Here is an 18,441-nt window from a genome sequence, read left to right as displayed (position 1 = left end):
TTTTGCAATGCCAGTCAACTATGTTCCAGAATACATAAAAGAAAGTATTTGAATCCACAGGGCCATGGGTAGCTTTCCTAAACTTCCCGACAGCCAGATGTTCAAAGCTCCACTGACACGTGACTTAACACTGCACAGAAGGGATAACTAGCCTGCGGCTGGGATTGAATACAGTTGCAAGGGTGGCGACATTTCCAATCTTACCAATGGGAAGTCCAACTCCATTAAGTCAGTGGTGGGAATGAACTGACACAGGCAACCTGGATAGTAGGCTCATTATTGAACCATTTCAGGGTCATTCCTTATTCCATTGATTTTTGGTGTGGATAGATTCATGTTTAAGTTCTACCTGCTCCTGGGGTTTACAATATCTCTACCTATGTGGGTTAGAAAATATCCATCCCTGGAATTTAGTAGTGGTTCAGAGGATTTTTCCCCATTTCTCGAGCTTCCTGAGAGAGTGCCCAGCTTGCTGGCTACCTACCAGAGGGATCCCTTCTTCAGAGAGATTTTGGCATCCATCGAAGATCCAGCAAGTGGAAGGAGGAACTGAGTACCACCCTTCTGTCCTTCCTTCTGACTTCCCACTTTTCACCAGTGAACGCCTCCCCCTAACCTACCCAACTCAAAGACCTCACTGTATGACTGGCAGTGGGAACAGCTCCTGGTGCTACTGGTAATGGAGAGCTGCTAGCCTCTACTTAATTGTTTGCTCTTGTGGGCAGGATTTCCATATCTACCTGATCCTGAATCCCAGGGGACGATTCAACACTGAGCAGTTCGATAACTGACAGGCAATTAATTCAGAACTTCCCACTGGAAACGATGTGGGTTTTCCATGAATTCTCCAACCCTGTGATTGTGATCTCCAACCCTGTGTGCTTAATGGGCAGCTGATCTCATATCACCTGTTTTACACCATTAGTCAATCCTAAAATTATCCCTTTCCCATCTGTGTCAATATGTTGGTTTTGACTTTTGCTTCAGTCAGTTCCTGAATATTGTATCAGAAGAGAGTAGGAACTGCAGATGCTGGAGAATCTGCGATCACAGGGTGTAGAGCTGGATGAACACAGCAGGCCAAGCAGCATCCTGCTCCTGTGATGTTGCTTGGCCTGTTGAGTTCATCCAGCTCTTCACCCTGTTATCCTTGATATTTGTGTTTGGTGGAGGAGGCAGCGAAGATCCTGTTGTGCAGCATCAAATGTGAATTGCTGAGTGGCATAATTTTGTAACAAAAAAACTGTCAACATTGTTGCAATGCCTTAGTAAGTGTATTGGAGCCAGTCTGTAGATATATTTCAACATTACAAAATTTTGAAGATGAAACTAATGATAACTAAACAATGTAGTGAGAAGAAAGTGGGATTTTGTTTTCAGTTAGCTGTTAACAGAATCCTAAAACATTCAAAAGTCATGGCGCCTTAGCTTTCATAGAAATACTATGTGGCTATAATTAACTGAGTTTAATTTCCAATAATTGCTGTTTGGTGAGCCATCTGTCAAAAGCTGTTACTGCTATTTTAAGTATAGATAAATAAATTCCAATGAAGACCTAAACAAGGTTGGCGTACACTGTAATTATACTGCATTCTCCTGTATTACAATTGCACTATCAAATTACCATCAGTAAATTTAAAACAAGGTCTGAATCTCATGCTTACAATACAATGGTTTTGCATTCTACTGAGAGCACAGCCACAACACGATAATGAAGTTCTGAGGAAGGGTCACTGAACCCAAAACGTTAACTCTGTTTTCTCCTCCACAGATGCTGCCAGACCTGCCAAGCTTTTCCAGCAACTTTCTTTTTGTTCCTGACTTACAGCATCCGCAGTTCTTTTGGTTTTAATTAAGATAATGGATAGTTTCAGCTGCAAAAGCGTTTAAAAGTCTATAAAATATTACCTATAGATTAATGAAATAATTACTACAAAGGTCAGTTATGCATATTGACAGGTCCAACAATAGCACGCTTGATCCCAAGGCAGATGCTGTGGTTCTAGGCTGGCTTCTGGTGATTGAAAATAAAACCTAGGCTGTCAATCAAATATACTGAGGTAGCCGAAATCTCATGCAGACATAAGGAACGGCCATGGCATTATTTTAAAGGAGGTCAAAACAGCTCTCCCCAGTGACCTAGTGAAGATTCATGCTTTAATCAGCATTATAAAAAGATAGGTTATCCGCTCCATCATATTGCTGCTTAGGATACCTTGTCACATGCAAGTTGATAGCCACATTTCCCACAGCGATTACACATCTGAAGTACTTCTTTAGCTGTCAAGCACTTTGAGATGCCCTGCAGTTGTGAAAGTCGCTACACAAATCTAAGTTTTTTCTTGCACAACTTATTTTTTAAAAACCTATTTAAATAGTGCCTTCCATAATCTCAGGATGCACCAAACCAATTTACATTCAATGTAATAGTTTTGAATTACTGTCACAATCTTATTGCAGGAAACAAAAAGCCACTAATTTGCATACCTCAGCTAAAGCAATGTGATGATGTTTAAATGAAAAATCTGTTTATTTTGTGCTTGCGTGTTGTCCAAGTGATAAACATTGGCCAGGACACTGCAGGTAATTCTCTCAGCCTATTCAACATTGTGTCAGGTTATCTTTCCCCTTCATCTGAGAGGGTGGTCAAAGCCTGCTTCTAATGCCCCAACCAAAGAGTGAACATCTATCAGGTTAGCACTCCCTCAATGCTCAAGTGTAAACCTAAATTTCAATGTTCAAGCTCTGGAGTGGGAGTGAGCCACAATCTGCCATCTCACCTTGATTAAATTTCTGTAAAATGGACAGAGATGATACTATGCGAATGTATTTAATGTTGTAAGATAACATAGTAATTTCAATGAAACTTACACATAGTCCCCCTCATCTTTCTGGTCTGTAAAAGGGATAGTCAGACACTCATCGTGACCATGAAAAAGGCGCAGAACATGTCCACCAATTAGAAAACCTTCAGGAAGTCAAGACGGACACAAGTTAACACAAGCAACAAATTCCCGTCTTCAATAACCTAACTGAGTTTATTCTTGCAAAATATCAAGTCCTTGACAATAGGATGTCTATCATATAACTAATTTGAAAATGTGACACCAGCATGTATGTTGAACATAATTTATACAATTGCTGCAAAAAAAATCACAAAAGGGGCAGAAAGAGAGAAAACAAATAATTTAAATAATATACACGATGCAACACAGTCAGACTTCATGTTACAAACATGAAATAAACTAATGAAGATCCTACCTTCTGCAACACCACTTCCTGAGCTTATGGGGTGTACATTCCATAGTGTCTGGATGAAGGATGCATCTGCCTGTATACTGCCATTGGAAATAGAAAGGTGCTGCCAATAGAACAAAACTAAAATCAACTGAGCCGTTTCTACAACCATGTTACAAAAAATCTCAGCAAGGTGGCGCTTCACAAAAAAGTAACTGATACAGACACATATTTAACATGTAATTCTAAAAGACGCAATCTCAAAAGTTGGAGTTCCAATTCTTTTTAGTCAGCTGCTCCAGTGTTTGTCTCATTACATCAAATCACAAATCAAAAAAAAGTGCTAATTTTACTTTTATGCAAATAATATATTTGTGGAATGAAGCTAAACAAGAAAAAAAAACAAAATACAGCAGCTCCTGGAATCAAAAATAAAAACAAAATATGCTTGAGACACTCAACAGGTCGGTCAGCATTTATGTTTTTACTTTTAATAAACTAATGTATGTTGTGAAATATATCAGTCTAATGCAAATTTTAGTTACATTCTCTTAAAAATCTGGAACACATTGAAGTTTACTCACCAGATAGCGCTCTGATGAAACACTGACCAAGATAAGGTCATCACCAATTCGTACCTTCTCTCCTTCAGATCTTTGTTTGGAGGCAGGGTGTATAGTCCACCAACATGCCTCACCTAAACAGTGCATCAAAAATGAAAGGTTCTATAGATTTGGAGTCTTTTTTCAAATGCTACATGGAGAAGAACTTTAGTAAGTGTTATACAAACACATCAGAAAAGCTGATTGTCGACAAAGGTATAGGATTTAATTCAATTGAATACAAAGACAAAGCATGAAGGAGATAATGGGAACTGCCGATGCTGGAGAATTCCAAGATAATAAAATGTGAGGCTGGATGAACACAGCAGGCCAAACCAGGTACCACAGCCACATCACCTTCCTCAGGTACCACAGCCACATCACCTTCCTCAGCACCTGCCTACGGAACCAGATCATCCCCAATGGACTACAGTCTACATTTCAGCCTTCCCAATTTGGCCCCAACCGTGACCACCTCTACACCCAGAATATTCAGACCCTTCAGAAGCGTTTCTCCCTGCGAGTCCTGAAACAGACACTCGCAGCCATGCGCCGGCACCTCCACACAGTGCAATCCAGCCTGCCCCAGCTCAGAGCCTCCCTCTCCCAGACCTGCAAAGGACCTCTGCTGTTTTTTATCCTCCGCAGGATCCACAGACTGAACACCCAGTTCCACTCAGCTTTACTGGACACCAAAAATCGTAAGTACAACAAACTCACTGGCCCCTGCCACCCACAAGAGGATTCCTGCACCTCCCAAATCCCGACTCTGTCCCTGCCCCTCCCCCACCATGCACCCGCCGCCATTGACCATGAGGACACGGCCCGAGACCCCACGGATGACGTCACATCCGCCTCCGCTGGCCACAGAACTTCCGGAACCGCTGCTGCAGTCACCACCTCCACTTCCAGGTACAACATCTCACACACCACCCTCACCGCAGCTGCTGCCGCCCACCCCGATCCTCCCACCGCCGACGGAACCCCGCCCATGGCCGACGCCGACGGAACACCGCCCACGGCCGACGGAACCCCGCCCATGGCCGACGCCGACGGAACCCCGCCCACGGCCGACGGAACCCCGCCCACGGCCGACGACCTCATCGCGCTGCCCACAACCTCCACAGCCAGCAACCCCAGAGAAGACAGCCACACTGAGCCCTGCTGCATTCTTCACCATCCCCCCAGACCTCCCACTGACTGAGGACGAACGGTCAGTCCTTAGTAAGGGGCTCACCTTTGTCCCCCTACAACCACACATCAACGAATACCAGTCACGGTTGGACACAGCAGTTTTTCCGCCGTCTTCACCTCCATGCCTACTTCTTCAACCGGGAACCTAACCCTCCTTCCACTGACCCCTTCACCCGCTTCCAACACAAGTCCTCCTCCTGGACACCACCCCCAGGCCTCCTACCCTCCCGCGACCTCTTCATCTCCAACTGCCGTCGAGACATTAACCGCCTCAACCTCTCCACCCCTTTCACCCACTCCAACCTCTCCCCCGCAGAACGGGCAGCCCTCTGCTCCAACCCCAACCTCACCATCAAACCCGCAGACAAGGGTGGCGCAGTGGTAGTATGGCGCACTGACCTCTACATCGCCGAGGCCAGACGCCAACTCTCCGACACCACCTCCTACCGCCCCCTCGATCATGACCCCACACCCGAGCACCAAACCATCATCTCCAACACCATTCACGACCTCATCACCTCAGGGGACCTCCCACCCACAGCCTCCAACCTCATTGTTCCCCAACCCCGCACGGCCTGTTTCTATCTCCTTCCCAAAATCCACAAACCTGCCTGCCCTGGTCGACCCATCGTCTCAGCCCGCTCCTGCCCCACCGAACTCATCTCCACCTATCTGGACTCCATTTTCTCCCCTTTGGTCCAGGAACTCCCCGCCTACGTCCGTGACACCACCCACACCCTCCACCTCCTCCAGGACTTCCAATTCCCTGGCCCCCAACACCTCATATTCACCATGGACGTCCAGTCCCTATACACCTGCATTCCGCATGCAGATGGCCTCAAGGCCCTCCGCTTCTTCCTGTCCCGCAGGCCCGACCAGTCCCCCTCCACCGACACTCTCATCCGCCTAGCTGAACTCGTCCTCACCCTCAACAACTTCTCTTTTGACTCCTCCCACTCCCTACAGACTAAGGGGGTGGCCATGGGCACCCGCATGGGCCCCAGCTATGCCTGCCTCTTTGTAGGTTACGTGGAACAGTCCCTCTTCCGCACCTACACAGGCCCCAAACCCCACCTCTTCCTCCGGTACATTGATGACTGTATCGGCGCCGCCTCTTGCTCCCCAGAGGAGCTCGAACAGTTCATCCACTTCACCAACACCTTCCACCCCAACCTTCAGTTCACCTCGGCCATCTCCAGCACATCCCTCACCTTCCTGGACCTCTCAGTCTCCATCTCAGGCAACCAGCTTGTAAATGATGTCCATTTCAAGCCCACCGACTCCCACAGCTACCTAGAATACACCTCCTCCCACCCACCCTCCTGCAAAAATTCCATTCCCTATTCCCAATTCCTCCGCCTCCGCCGCATCTGCTCCCACGATAAGACATTCCACTCCCGCACATCCCAGATGTCCAAGTTCTTCAAGGACCGCAACTTTCCCCCCACAGTGATCGAGAACGCCCTTGACCGCGTCTCCCGTATTTCCCGCAACACATCCCTCACATCCCGCCCCCGCCACAACCTCCCTAAGATGATCCCCCTCGTTCTCACACACCACCCTACCAACCTCCGGATACAACGCATCATCCTCCGACACTTTCGCCATTTACAATCTGACCCCACCACCCAAGACATTTTTCCATCCCCACCCCTGTCTGCTTTCCGGAGAGACCACTCTCTCTGTGACTCCCTTGTTCGCTCCACACTGCCCTCCAACCCCACCACACCCGGCACCTTCCCCTGCAACCGCAGGAAATGCTACACTTGCCCCCACACCTCCTCCCTCACCCCTATCCCAGGCCCCAAGATGACATTCCACATTAAGCAGAGGTTCACCTGCACATCTGCCAATGTGGTATACTGCATCCACTGTACCCGGTGTGGCTTCCTCTACATTGGGGAAAACAAGCGGAGGCTTGGAGACCGCTTTGCAGAACACCTCCGCTCAGTCCGCAACAAACAACTGCACCTCCCAGTCGCAAACCATTTCCACTCCCCCTCCCATTCTCTAGATGACATGTCCATCATGGGCCTCCTGCACTGCCACAATGATGACACCCGAAGGTTGCAGGAACAGCAACTCATATTCCGCCTGGGAACCCTGCAGCCTAATGGTATCAATGTGGACTTCACCAGTTTCAAAATCTCCCCTTCCCCTACTGCATCCCTAAACCAGCCCAGTTCGTCCCCTCCCCCCACTGCACCACACAACCAGCCCAGCTCTTCCCCCCCACCCACTGCATCCCAATACCAGTCCAACCTGTCTCTGCCTTCCTAACCGGTTCTTCCTCTCACCCATCCCTTCCTCCCACCCCAAGCCGCACCCCCATCTACCTACTAACCTCATCCCACCTCCTTGACCTGTCCGTCTTCCCTGGACTGACCTATCCCCTCCCTACCTCCCCACCTATACTCTCTGCATCTATCTTCTTTACTCTCCATCTTTGGTCCGCCTCCCCCTCTCTCCCTATTTATTCCAGTTCCCTCTCCCCATCCCCCTCTCTGATGAAGGGTCCAGGCCCGAAACGTCAGCTTTTGTGCTCCTGAGATGCTGCTTGGCCTGCTGTGTTCATCCAGCCTCACATTTTATTATCAAAGCATGAAGGATCAATTTTTTGAAATACTCATGTGAGAAGTAACTTAACTGGCTCTTTTCAACATTTATAGCACTTTTTGTCCTTTTGTGAACATAAATCTGAAGAATTTTATTGCAATTAATGTACAATACAGTCATCATATTCCTTTACCTGTTGAATCTTCTTGCAGCCCAACGTCAAAAGCAAGTTTGTCCGTTGAAGATCTTGATGTAGTCAAGCAAGTCAAATACTGTGTGGAAAGAATGTTAAATATTTTAAAATTAACGTCCATTTTCAATTTTCAAGATCATAAGCTGAAATAGCTCTCAGAAACTGGACAGGTAATGAATTTAAGTACCAAAATATTTATTGCTTTTAGTTTGCTTGAATGCATATACATTTCAGCATAACAGATAAATATAAATGTGAAAAAGTCATCTAATGTTACATTTTCAACTATACTATTTACTCTAGTGTGGTTTCAGATGTTTTATACGATTTTCAAACTCTGAAGCATTATTTTTATTCATTTGTAGGAGTGAGCATTTGTCGCCCATCCCTAATTGGACAGAGGGCAGTTAAAAATCAACCACATTACTGTGGGTCTGGAGTCACATGTAGGCCAGATTGGTTAAGAATCGCAGATTCCTTCTCTAAAGGGCATTAGTGCTCAGAGATAATGGGAACTGCAGATGCTGGAGAATCCAAGATAACAAAGTGTGAAGCTGGATGAACACATCAGGCCAAGCAGCATCTTAGGAGCACAAAAGCTGACGTTTCGGGCCTAGACCCTTCATCAGACAGGGTGCTCAGATGGTTTTTCCTGGCAATTGACAGTGGATTTATGGTCATTAGACTTTTATTTCGAGTTTTTTTTATCGCATTCAAATTCCACCATGGCAACTTGAACCCAGATCCCCGGAACATTATCTGAGTGTCTGGATTAACAGCGATAATACCACTAGGCCATCCCCTCCCTGTACTGCATTACATACAGTAGATATAATACAACAGATCATAAGTACCCTGTCTTGAAATACTAACATAATCCTTATCCATATTATGAAATATGGTAACAGGAATAGAGTGATCCACCCCTAAATTCTGTTCTGATATTCAATGAGAATAAGATTGATTTGAACATCAACTCCAGTTGTACTCATGGGTAACACCTGCCTAAATATTCTTACCTAGCAAATCTATTGGTCTCTTACATTTGAAATTTGCATTTGAACTAGTGGAAAGGGTTTAAGATTTACACAGTTTTTAAAATGAGAAAATGTTCCTGACATCATCATCAATGACCTAAATCAGCTTTAAGGTTGTGCTGCCTCACTCTCAATTTCCCCAACAAATTAAGTATCTTTAGAATAGCAACAACAAAACTGGATGAAGACGACGGACACTTCGGTAGGAGTAACCGGAAGGCAAAGTACTGGGCTAATGGTAAGATTCTTGCTAGTGTAGATGAGCAGAGAGATCTCGGTGTCCATGTACACAGATCCTTGAAAGTTGCCACCCAGGTTGACAGGGCTGTTAAGAAGGCATACAGTGTTTTAGCTTTTATTAATAGAGGGATCGAGTTCCGGAACCAAGAGGTTATGCTGCAGCTGTACAAAACTCTGGTGCGGCTGCACTTGGAGTATTGCGTACAGTTCTGGTCACCGCATTATAAGAAGGATGTGGAAGCTTTGGAAAGGGTGCAGAGGAGATTTACTACGATGTTGCCTGGTATGGAGGGAAGGTTTTACGAGGAAAGGCTGAGGGACTTGAGGCTGTTTTCATTAGAGAGAAGAAGGGTGAGAGGTGACTTAATTGAAACATATAAAATAATCAGAGGGTTAGATAAGGGTGGATAGGGAGAGCTTTTTTCTTAGGATGGTGACGGCGAACATGAGGGGGCACAGCTTTAAATTGAGGGGTGAAAGATATAGGACAGATGTCAGAGGTAGTTTCTTTACTCAGAGAGTAGTAAGGGAATGGAACGCTTTGCCTGCAACGGTAGTAGATTCGCCAACTTTAGGTGCATTTAAGTCATCATTGGACAAGCATATGGACGTACATGGAATAGTGTAGGTTAGGTGGGCTTGAGATCGGTATGACAGGTCGGCACAACATCGAGGGCCGAAGGGCCTGTACATTGCTGTAATGTTCTATGTTCTATGTTCTATGTCTTTGGTTTCTACCAATTCCCATCTCCAGCTCACAAATCTTCAAATTATTGATCTCATTTAACAATGACTCGTTTCATTCTCTCTCTGTAGTCAGCTCCAGCCCAAATAACAATCTACAATTTTGGCATCTGTGACTGATGTGTATTTCCTCCTACCATATCATTGGGAGTAAGTTTTGGTAGTAATTGGTAGTACTCCTACACTCTGGATTACGGTGCCTGAACGCTTCACTGTGCTACATAATCTCTCCAAATGTGCATTTAGCCACTTTGCCTAAACCATTTACAGTTTCTGTATGTCAAATACTTTGGAATATTTCATTTGTTTGCATTAAAATCACTGAAATCATAAAACAACAAGAAACCTTGAAAATGATTTTTTTCTGGGGTCAAATGATGGAAGTGGGAAACACCTCTGCTTTTTCTGTTGGCTTTGTAAAACATAAATTGACATCAGTCTTGTGTACATGTTGCTTTTGAATGGAAATATCACAATTGTCGTCATTCATATTGCTATTCTTACCATTCCACTGTATGCATGCCGGAGAAGAATGGCATGACCATAAAGAAGGGTTCTGTGGCCACCTCCCTGAGCTGCCTATAAAGAAAGAGAATATTAGCTTCCAACCAATTTACTAAATACCAGTGATTTAAATCCTACAATGAGGATGTCTTCTGCTAGAAAGTGCTCCTGCATTCTGCTTTGAAATTTACTCAGTGACAAGATATTAGGAGCAACTGATCCAGGTAGAATAAACAGTGGGGTAATCTACTTTAACCAGTATTGTTAAATGAAACTTTGCAAAGTACTACAATAAATTAGAAAGAGTTACTACAACAGGAACGGGAGAATACTGGAGTAGAAGAAAACAAAAAGAGATTAAAATCAATGTTAAAATGACAAACTATTAATGCTCACAGTTGTTAATTTCCAACTAATAATCCAGAAAAAAAATACCAGTTTTCAAGATTGAATTGCATCCATTACTAGCTAAATTAGATAAACCAAAGCAAGTCATTTTCTCGTTTAAGATTTCCACAGCTACACCAAATATAGAACATAACATGTGCTCAAGGGTAAATCATTTCTCTGTATTAAATAGTCATTTAACAAACAATATCAATGTGACAGATTTCAGATTTTTGATTGACTGAAATAAAAGGTTACAGGGAATAGGCAGGAAAGTGCAATCAGGCCACATAGGATGTGACGACATTGATGAGGATTAACGCTCGCTAAAAGTCTGGCCAACGGCACAACTTACCTCATTAATATTCAGCCTCCCATTTTACAAAACTTCTTGAACTAGCCAGATGTTGAGAAACTTAATAAGGAAGTCAGAGTGGCAAATTCCATGCTGGAAACAGGGCAGCAATATTTCAAAGTATTCTCCATGGGCACCAACTATACGCACCCTTGATCACAGGCAGTGGCGTCTGACATGTACCAACATTATGGTATATCTCTGTTCCAGTTACAGGACGCTTCTACACTTCAATGCTGCACCAGCAATTACATTGTAATGTTGCTTCAAGACCACTGTGGACTCTCAGACATGCATCTAGCCCATGAACTGGACCAAGTTGTAACATTAGGCTCTTCACTCACTGTCACAGCACTCACTCACTTTGACCTGAACTGGATGCTAGCAATATTTATGTCTTGCACTGCCTTGCCCCATCAACCAGAGACAACAGGATCATATTACTAGATAATAAAATGTGAGGCTGGATGAACACAGCAGGCCAAGCAGCATCTCAGGAGCACAAAAGCTGACGTTTCGGGCCTAGACCCTTCATCAGAGATGAAGGGTCTAGGCCCGAAACGTCAGCTTTTGTGCTCCTGAGATGCTGCTTGGCCTGCTGTGTTCATCCAGCCTCACATTTTATTATCTTGGAATCTCCAGCATCTGCAGTTCCCATTATCTCTCTCTAGGATCATATTACTGCTATCTTTACTGCACAAAGCCAAGAAGCTTGCTAGAGTTGTCTGCAGGTCACAGTCAAGTCAAAGGGTAGTCCCTCGCTCAGGGGTTCTGGCACAATAACTCAACTGCAATCACTGAAACCATTCCTGACCCTGGAGTAGTCAGTCTTCATGGCGACAGTAGCACACTAAATATGTTGACTCTTTCTGCCCTATTGAAAACAGTTTTCCGCATGGAATGCAAGAGAGTCGAGCATTATGGAAAACACAAGTGAATGACACAGCTATTACTAGTGGTGCAGATGGGAAGGTGACCTGATGAAGGCATCCGTAGATCGTGTTATCGAGAGTGAGTTGGGTGTAAGCAAGTGGGGAAGACATTGCAGGCAGTATTGAGATTTTTGTCTCCTCACTCATGGAATGTTGGTGTCCCTGGCTAGGCCAGCATTTATTACCCAATGGGCAGTTAAGAGTCAACCACATTGCTGTGGGTCTAGAGACACTTGTCAGCCAGATCAGGCAAGGATGACAGATTTCCTTCCCTAAAAGACAAAGTGAACCAGGTGAGTTTTTCCTGACGCTCAACAATGGCTTTATGGTCACTGTTAAACTCTTAATTCTAGATTTGTTTTTAAAAAATGAGTTCAAATTCCACTGTCTGCCATGGTAGGATTTGCACCCAGGTCCCAAGAACATTAGCTGAGTTTCTGCATTAATAGTCCAGTGATAACAGCCATGCCTCCCCTAGTGATAGAATGGTAGAGTGTGTGCCTTAATGGGAACTGAGAGATAGAGTGAGTAGGAGGCAGAGGACTGAAGATGGTGGCACTTATTCTGATGGAATGAAGGAGGAGATCAACCTTTTTTCCTGTATGTTGGGCATTTCTCCAGATAGCTGACAGTATTCTGACCCGGGCTGCAACCTCACACCATGTGAAAACTCCTCCAGTGCTAGGAAGAGCAAGTCCAGCTTGTGTCAATATGTGTCCAGCTTGTCCAGTACTGTGCCTACAAAGCAGGTTGCCAATTTTACCCTATCTGCTAACGTCCAAAGCAAATGTTAGGATCTGCACAGACATCTCAGGACTGACAGTGCTTGTTCAGGTGCACACTGACCTTATCAAGATTCTGCAAGAATAAGGAATGCCAGTAGATTTCAGGATATCCAAGTGGTGAGTTGTACTAGGAAGAGCATGCAGTGGATGGGGTGGAAATCTGATTTGACTGATGCTGTAGGGGTGGGATAGGTCATTTATGAGGTGAGTTCAGCAAGATATGGGGTGGTGCAGTGGCTCAGTGGTTAGCACTGCTCCCTCAGTGCCAGGGACCCAGGTTCAATTCAACCCTCAGGTGACTGTCTGTGTGGAGTTTGCATGTTCTCCCTATGTTTTCCGCCAAATGCTTCAGTTTCCTCCCAGAGCCCAAAGATGTGCAGATAAGGTTGACTGATCATGCTAAATTGCTCAGTGTCCAGGGATGTGTAGGTTCAATGGGTTGCCATGCAAAATGCAGGGTTACAGCAGTAGGATGGGAAATGGGTGCGATGCTCTTCAGAGGGTCAGTGTGGACTTGATGGGCCAAATGGTGTGTTTCTACATTGCAGGGATTCCATGAACATAAGAAAACCTCCAAAAAAATTCAACACCACTCAAACTAAACAAAATGAACGCAAAATTCATCCCTACATCTTTGTCGCTCTCTGTATTAATTTGATATTCAAAGTTTACAAACTCCATTTAAACAACAACATTATCAATCTATCAGAGATAATGGGGGAACTGCAGATGCTGGCGAATCCAAGATAATAAAGTGTGAAGCTGGATGAACACTGCAGGCCAAGCAGCATCTCAGGAGCACAAAAGCTGACGTTTCGGGCCTAGACCCTACATCAGAGAGGGGGATGGGGTGAGGGTTCTGGAAAAAATAGGGAGAGAGGGGGAGGCGGACCGAAGATGGAGAGAAAAGAAGATCGGTGGAGAGGATAGAAAAGAAGATCGGTGGAGAGGGTAATCCTCTCCACCGATCTTCTTTTCTCTCCATCTTCGGTCCGCCTCCCCCTCTCTCCCTATTTATTCCAGAACCCTCACCCCATCCCCCTCTCTGATGAAGGGTCTAGGCCCGAAACGTCAGCTTTTGTGCTCCTGAGATGTTGCTTGGCCTGCTGTGTTCATCCAGCTTCACACTTTATTATCTTGCATTATCAATCTAGTCTGGTTTTGTTGTTTTCTTTCATACATACAGTCATTATTATTTTTAAAATAGAAGATTGATTAAAGCTTTCGCAATACGTCTAGTTTTTTTTTCTGATAGTAATCTTGAATGAAGACAAAATAAATTTTGTTGAAATTTGACAGAAGTCTTTTTTTAATGATTTGACCATGCTATCACTACTCTCTAGGATGCTGTGTACACTCTCCATTGCTGGATTTTCCCAGTTTTGTACTCTTGTATTTTATTTTATAACTTTAAACATTCCTATTGTTTTATTGTATCACTCTGCTTCTTCTTTTCTTATTTTGTAGTATATGGGCATCCCAGCTTTTGTTGCTTATCCCTACACTATTTTCTTTCAAACTCAAAATCAATCACTTGGTTTGCACTTTGATTTTGTCATCTTTCTGTCTGCTTTCTATTGTTTCCTCTCTGTTCTTGTTCACCAACAATCCTAGCTCCTTCTTCTGTGCTCTCTCTACATTCAGTCCTGATGTTCAGCACTGGTCAATGGTGGTTCTCCTATTTGTTTGACCTGGGAATTGAATCCATCTTCCAGCTCTGCTCTCCTGGTGAACAGGGCTGTTCCAAGAGGAGAAAATATTCTAATCCAACACTCTTGCCTGGACAATTCTCCCTCTCTGTCTCCCAATTCCCTCAAAACAGGAACATTCTTTCCCAATGTCCCTCATTAAGCAGGACATGTTCAAACACAGGTGTAATGGTACGCCACCAGTCCTTAAGCTCTACACTTTTTCAAATACTCATTGGAGTAATCAGACAGATAAACTTCATTGAGATAGTAGGAGCTGCAGATGCTGGAGAATCTGACAAAACACCGTGTAGAGCTGGATGAACACAGCAGGCCAAGCAGCATCAGAGGTGCAGAAAAGCTTGATATTTCAGGTCGAGACCCTTTATTTATCAGTATAAGACCTCAGTTCATTTCAATGGATCAAAGAAAGGAAACGCAACAGATACATTTGCTACAGAAAATACAAATATTTGTGGCATTTAAAACGAAAAAAAATCACTCATGGCACATGGATGTCATTGGCTGGGCCAGCATTTATTGTCCATCCCTAGTTGCCCTTGAGAAGGAGGTAGTCTTCTTGAATCACTGCAGCCAATGTGCTTGCAGCTAAATTACCAAAAAAGGTGATCTATCAAACGGAGCTGCACTGCTGATTATCAAAATCCTTTACAATACAGATAAAAGCCCAAGCAAAATATAAAATAGAATAGAGATTTCTATTCAATTTTGACATCATGCTTCACATCTTAAGGAAAGGATTTGGAAATTAAGTGTAGATGCAGCTATCAGGTAACTGGTATTGTTTTGCAAAGGAGTATAAGTTGAAAATAAAAGATCGACTTACCTTCTTCATAAACCTCTAGAAAGCAGAAAAGATCAAAGCAAATAAAATGGATTAACATTAATATGTCATATTTGCATTTACATCAAGTTGATAATGCAAAATCTTTGCAGTCATCTCAAAACGTTCACTCATTTTAGTCAACCTTTGAATAAAGGTCATTATGTTGAGGCACATATCATCTTTAAAAAGTTAGTTTATATGAAACAAAGTCGCAGCATTAAATGTGAAGAGATATAACCTTGCTTTTGGATTATATTCTTAAATTTCTGTACGAAATCAAAGAAATCGCTTTTACTGCGAGTCAAACCAATTACACCCTAAGCCACACACATTTTTCTGTTTTTTAGAAGTAGAAATTTGTACTTAAAGTGAATTGATAGTTAAACAGTGAGAAAACAGAGAAAATCCTTGAGGGAACATATTAATCCCATTTCTGATCTTGTAACATTTCTGTGACAATTACGAAGGAAAGTAATCTTAAGCAATTGTCCACTTGCCTCAAGGTAAGTCATTTGCCTCTGATTTAGCACACGAGATTTAAGCCCATGAGAAAAGTAACTTATACATTCAAATATCATTCTCACACATGAATTTTATATTATTTAGAGCTAATTTACAAAACTTAAGTAAGCAGGGAAATAGGGTTGGTTGGAGCACACAAGTTTCTTTGTAGTTCAGACTGAAGAGCTGGGCAACATGCAATGCAGAATATAGGAATATCACTGCTGAGAGAGTATAAAGGTAGTATGATAGTTTATAAAGGCAGTTTTTGCTCAAAATGGAATATAACCAGATGATATTTGTGCAAAACATTTCACTTAAGGGAGCAGCACTAGAGTGTATATCGTTAACTACATAAAAGATACAATTTAAAATTGAGTACAAAGTCATCAAGATGCATTTTGCTTCAGATGAGAAATTAAACGACTTGCCTATTGAGGCTCATGTAAAAGATCCCAAAGCTCTGTTCAAACAATGGTAGGGAATGTTCCTGATCCACTTACTCGCTTGACATATTCAACAATAGATTGTCTGATTTTTTAAAAAATTTTACAGTTTGCAGACTACCTGCCTTCCTTGCTGTCAAAGCAACTGTGGTGGCACTTCAAAAAAATGATTCATTGGATGTTACTGCATTGAGATCAGCTCAAGGTGACCAGGAATTATATAAATGCAAATTCCTTCATCTTTTAAAAAGTGTTATTATTATTGATACAGATCATGAATTGATATTGTGATGCAAACCTGCATATAATTAAACACACTTTGCAAAATAATATTAAAATCGTGAGTAATCCCAGGCATCTATTGTTAATTCGATCCTGAGCTAGTTAATGAACTATGGAAACAAACATCTATGTAAATTAATACTTTCCCCAATAATGTATTTATTTACAGAATTGAGCATTACATGTCTACTTCCTGTCTACCAGCCCTGCATTGCAGCGATCTCTCTTTACAAGTGCTCTACTTACTTATACAATGCTCTTCGCTTATGCATCATATCACATAATTAATACACCATTTACATCTCAAATGTTGGAAGAACTTATTATTTCTGGCACTGCACTGATATAGTTTGCTCCTACCTGCACCTTGGTTTTCTGTGAAGTCCCTTTCCCCCTTTCCACAATTAGTGAGTTAGATATGAAAAAGGGAGTTTAGTGCATCAATTAGTCAATTACACATTCTTTACTCAGAAATGTTTTTTCTGTAAAGCCACACACTGCCTGTGGTTCAGTGAAAAGTTTTGATTAAGTATAATTACACTTATTTTCTATTAATAGCATCTGCATAATAGTTGTAATTTTTAGTGTGTCTTATTTGTAGTTAATTCCTCATAATAGAAATATCAGAGCAACAATAGTTACCCTCAGAGAATTTGTCTTCTTGGCACTGATGCAACTTCTTTTGACAGAGCCCTTAATACAATAAGAACAAACACTATTAAATATCTTTTAGCTGTGTTCTTCTGATTAAAACCAGGAGTCTTATTACTTCAGGGCATAAAGTTGATGCTGAATGTAATGTTGACCACCATCCTACTATATTGCAAACACTAATACTAGATGACATTTTCATAATGTCTGAGGACACAAGATGTGGTGGAGATATGCATACCAGATGTATGTGAAAGCGTTTGCTTATCAAAGAATGAAAACACCAAATGGTGTAGCTTTTTCCTAGAGCATATGCAATCACTAATCTTTACAAGAGATATGCTTACATATATTGTTGCAAAGGAAGTTACATAGATATAAGACAATGAGTAGCAAATGGATACTATGTTGAGGTAATTTTCAAAATTTAAAATCACAGAATTCTATTAAAAGATCCTTAACCTTTCCACAAACAATAATTTGGAATTTTCTGATTTCTATTCCTTGAACAATCAAAAGAAATCACAGTGGAGTGTGCCTTACATTCAATATAATTATCCTTTCATGGTATTCCTTTCAGAGAAATTGAACTGTTATTTTCATAAACCCTTGCATGTGCCATGCCAACTCATTGCATTTAATGCTGGCCAATTTATAATCTTCTGCATTGTATCTGCCTCTTTAAAAGACGTCCCCAAATCTAATACTCAACTATGAAGCTTTAATTTAAACTGTGGCATTTGGGAGAGGGGTAAGGGCCTCCATCTTTCACAAGCTGCTCCCTTCTCATTGTCTTCTTACACCATGTAATATTTATGGTCAAGACAGCCGGCAAAGACAGCATGCTTCAAACATTGGTTCCTCTGACATGAAAGAGACAATGGCAGAGATAATAATAATTTGACTTAGGATTTATCATTCCTTTTTTTTGGAAATGCTTTTGCATGGCCTTGGTATAATGGCAAACTGTATTACTTCCAATGTGCTCCAAAACTTCATTAAATTATGGTAGTTACTTAATACAATAAAACAGGAGATATAGATATGGGTCTACAAGAATGTAATTCATCAGATTTTCTATTTCTTTTCTGAATATTCAATGCTTTTGGTTCGGTTGTCTCAGAATTTTTTTTTGTTTATAGCAAGATTTTATTTTAAATTTTATTTTAAAAATATTCTAGGATCACCAAGCAGAAGAATTGGCCCAAGTGACATGTGCTCAAGCTGATCTGACTCAGATTTTAAGTCATGAAGATATGC

General features: G+C 42.4%; 1 protein-coding gene across 4 annotated transcripts in view; it reads right to left on the bottom strand.

The window, feature by feature from the left end:
* Positions 1-18,441, bottom strand: part of ryr3 (ryanodine receptor 3) — a 369,427-nt gene that overhangs the window by 271,174 nt on the left and 79,812 nt on the right. For 2 of the 4 annotated variants that reach the window (XM_059649215.1, XM_059649216.1), the window contains exons 4-8: positions 10,308-10,382; positions 7,783-7,861; positions 3,822-3,934; positions 3,262-3,361; positions 2,872-2,968 (exon numbers count right to left, since the gene is read on the bottom strand). In XM_059649215.1, the coding sequence (XP_059505198.1) occupies positions 2,872-2,968; positions 3,262-3,361; positions 3,822-3,934; positions 7,783-7,861; positions 10,308-10,382 (464 nt within the window). Of the gene's footprint in view, positions 1-2,871; positions 2,969-3,261; positions 3,362-3,821; positions 3,935-7,782; positions 7,862-10,307; positions 10,383-15,301; positions 15,317-17,172; positions 17,224-18,441 lie in introns of all 4 variants that reach the window. The other 2 variants (XM_059649213.1, XM_059649214.1) reach the window with 2 other exon arrangements.

The sequence above is a fragment of the Stegostoma tigrinum genome, chromosome 10 (genome assembly GCF_030684315.1).
Source record: "Stegostoma tigrinum isolate sSteTig4 chromosome 10, sSteTig4.hap1, whole genome shotgun sequence".
Classification (NCBI taxonomy): Eukaryota; Metazoa; Chordata; class Chondrichthyes; order Orectolobiformes; family Stegostomatidae; genus Stegostoma; species Stegostoma tigrinum.
The sequence above is the reverse complement of the archived record's forward strand: the minus strand, read 5'-3'. Positions and strand labels throughout refer to the sequence as shown.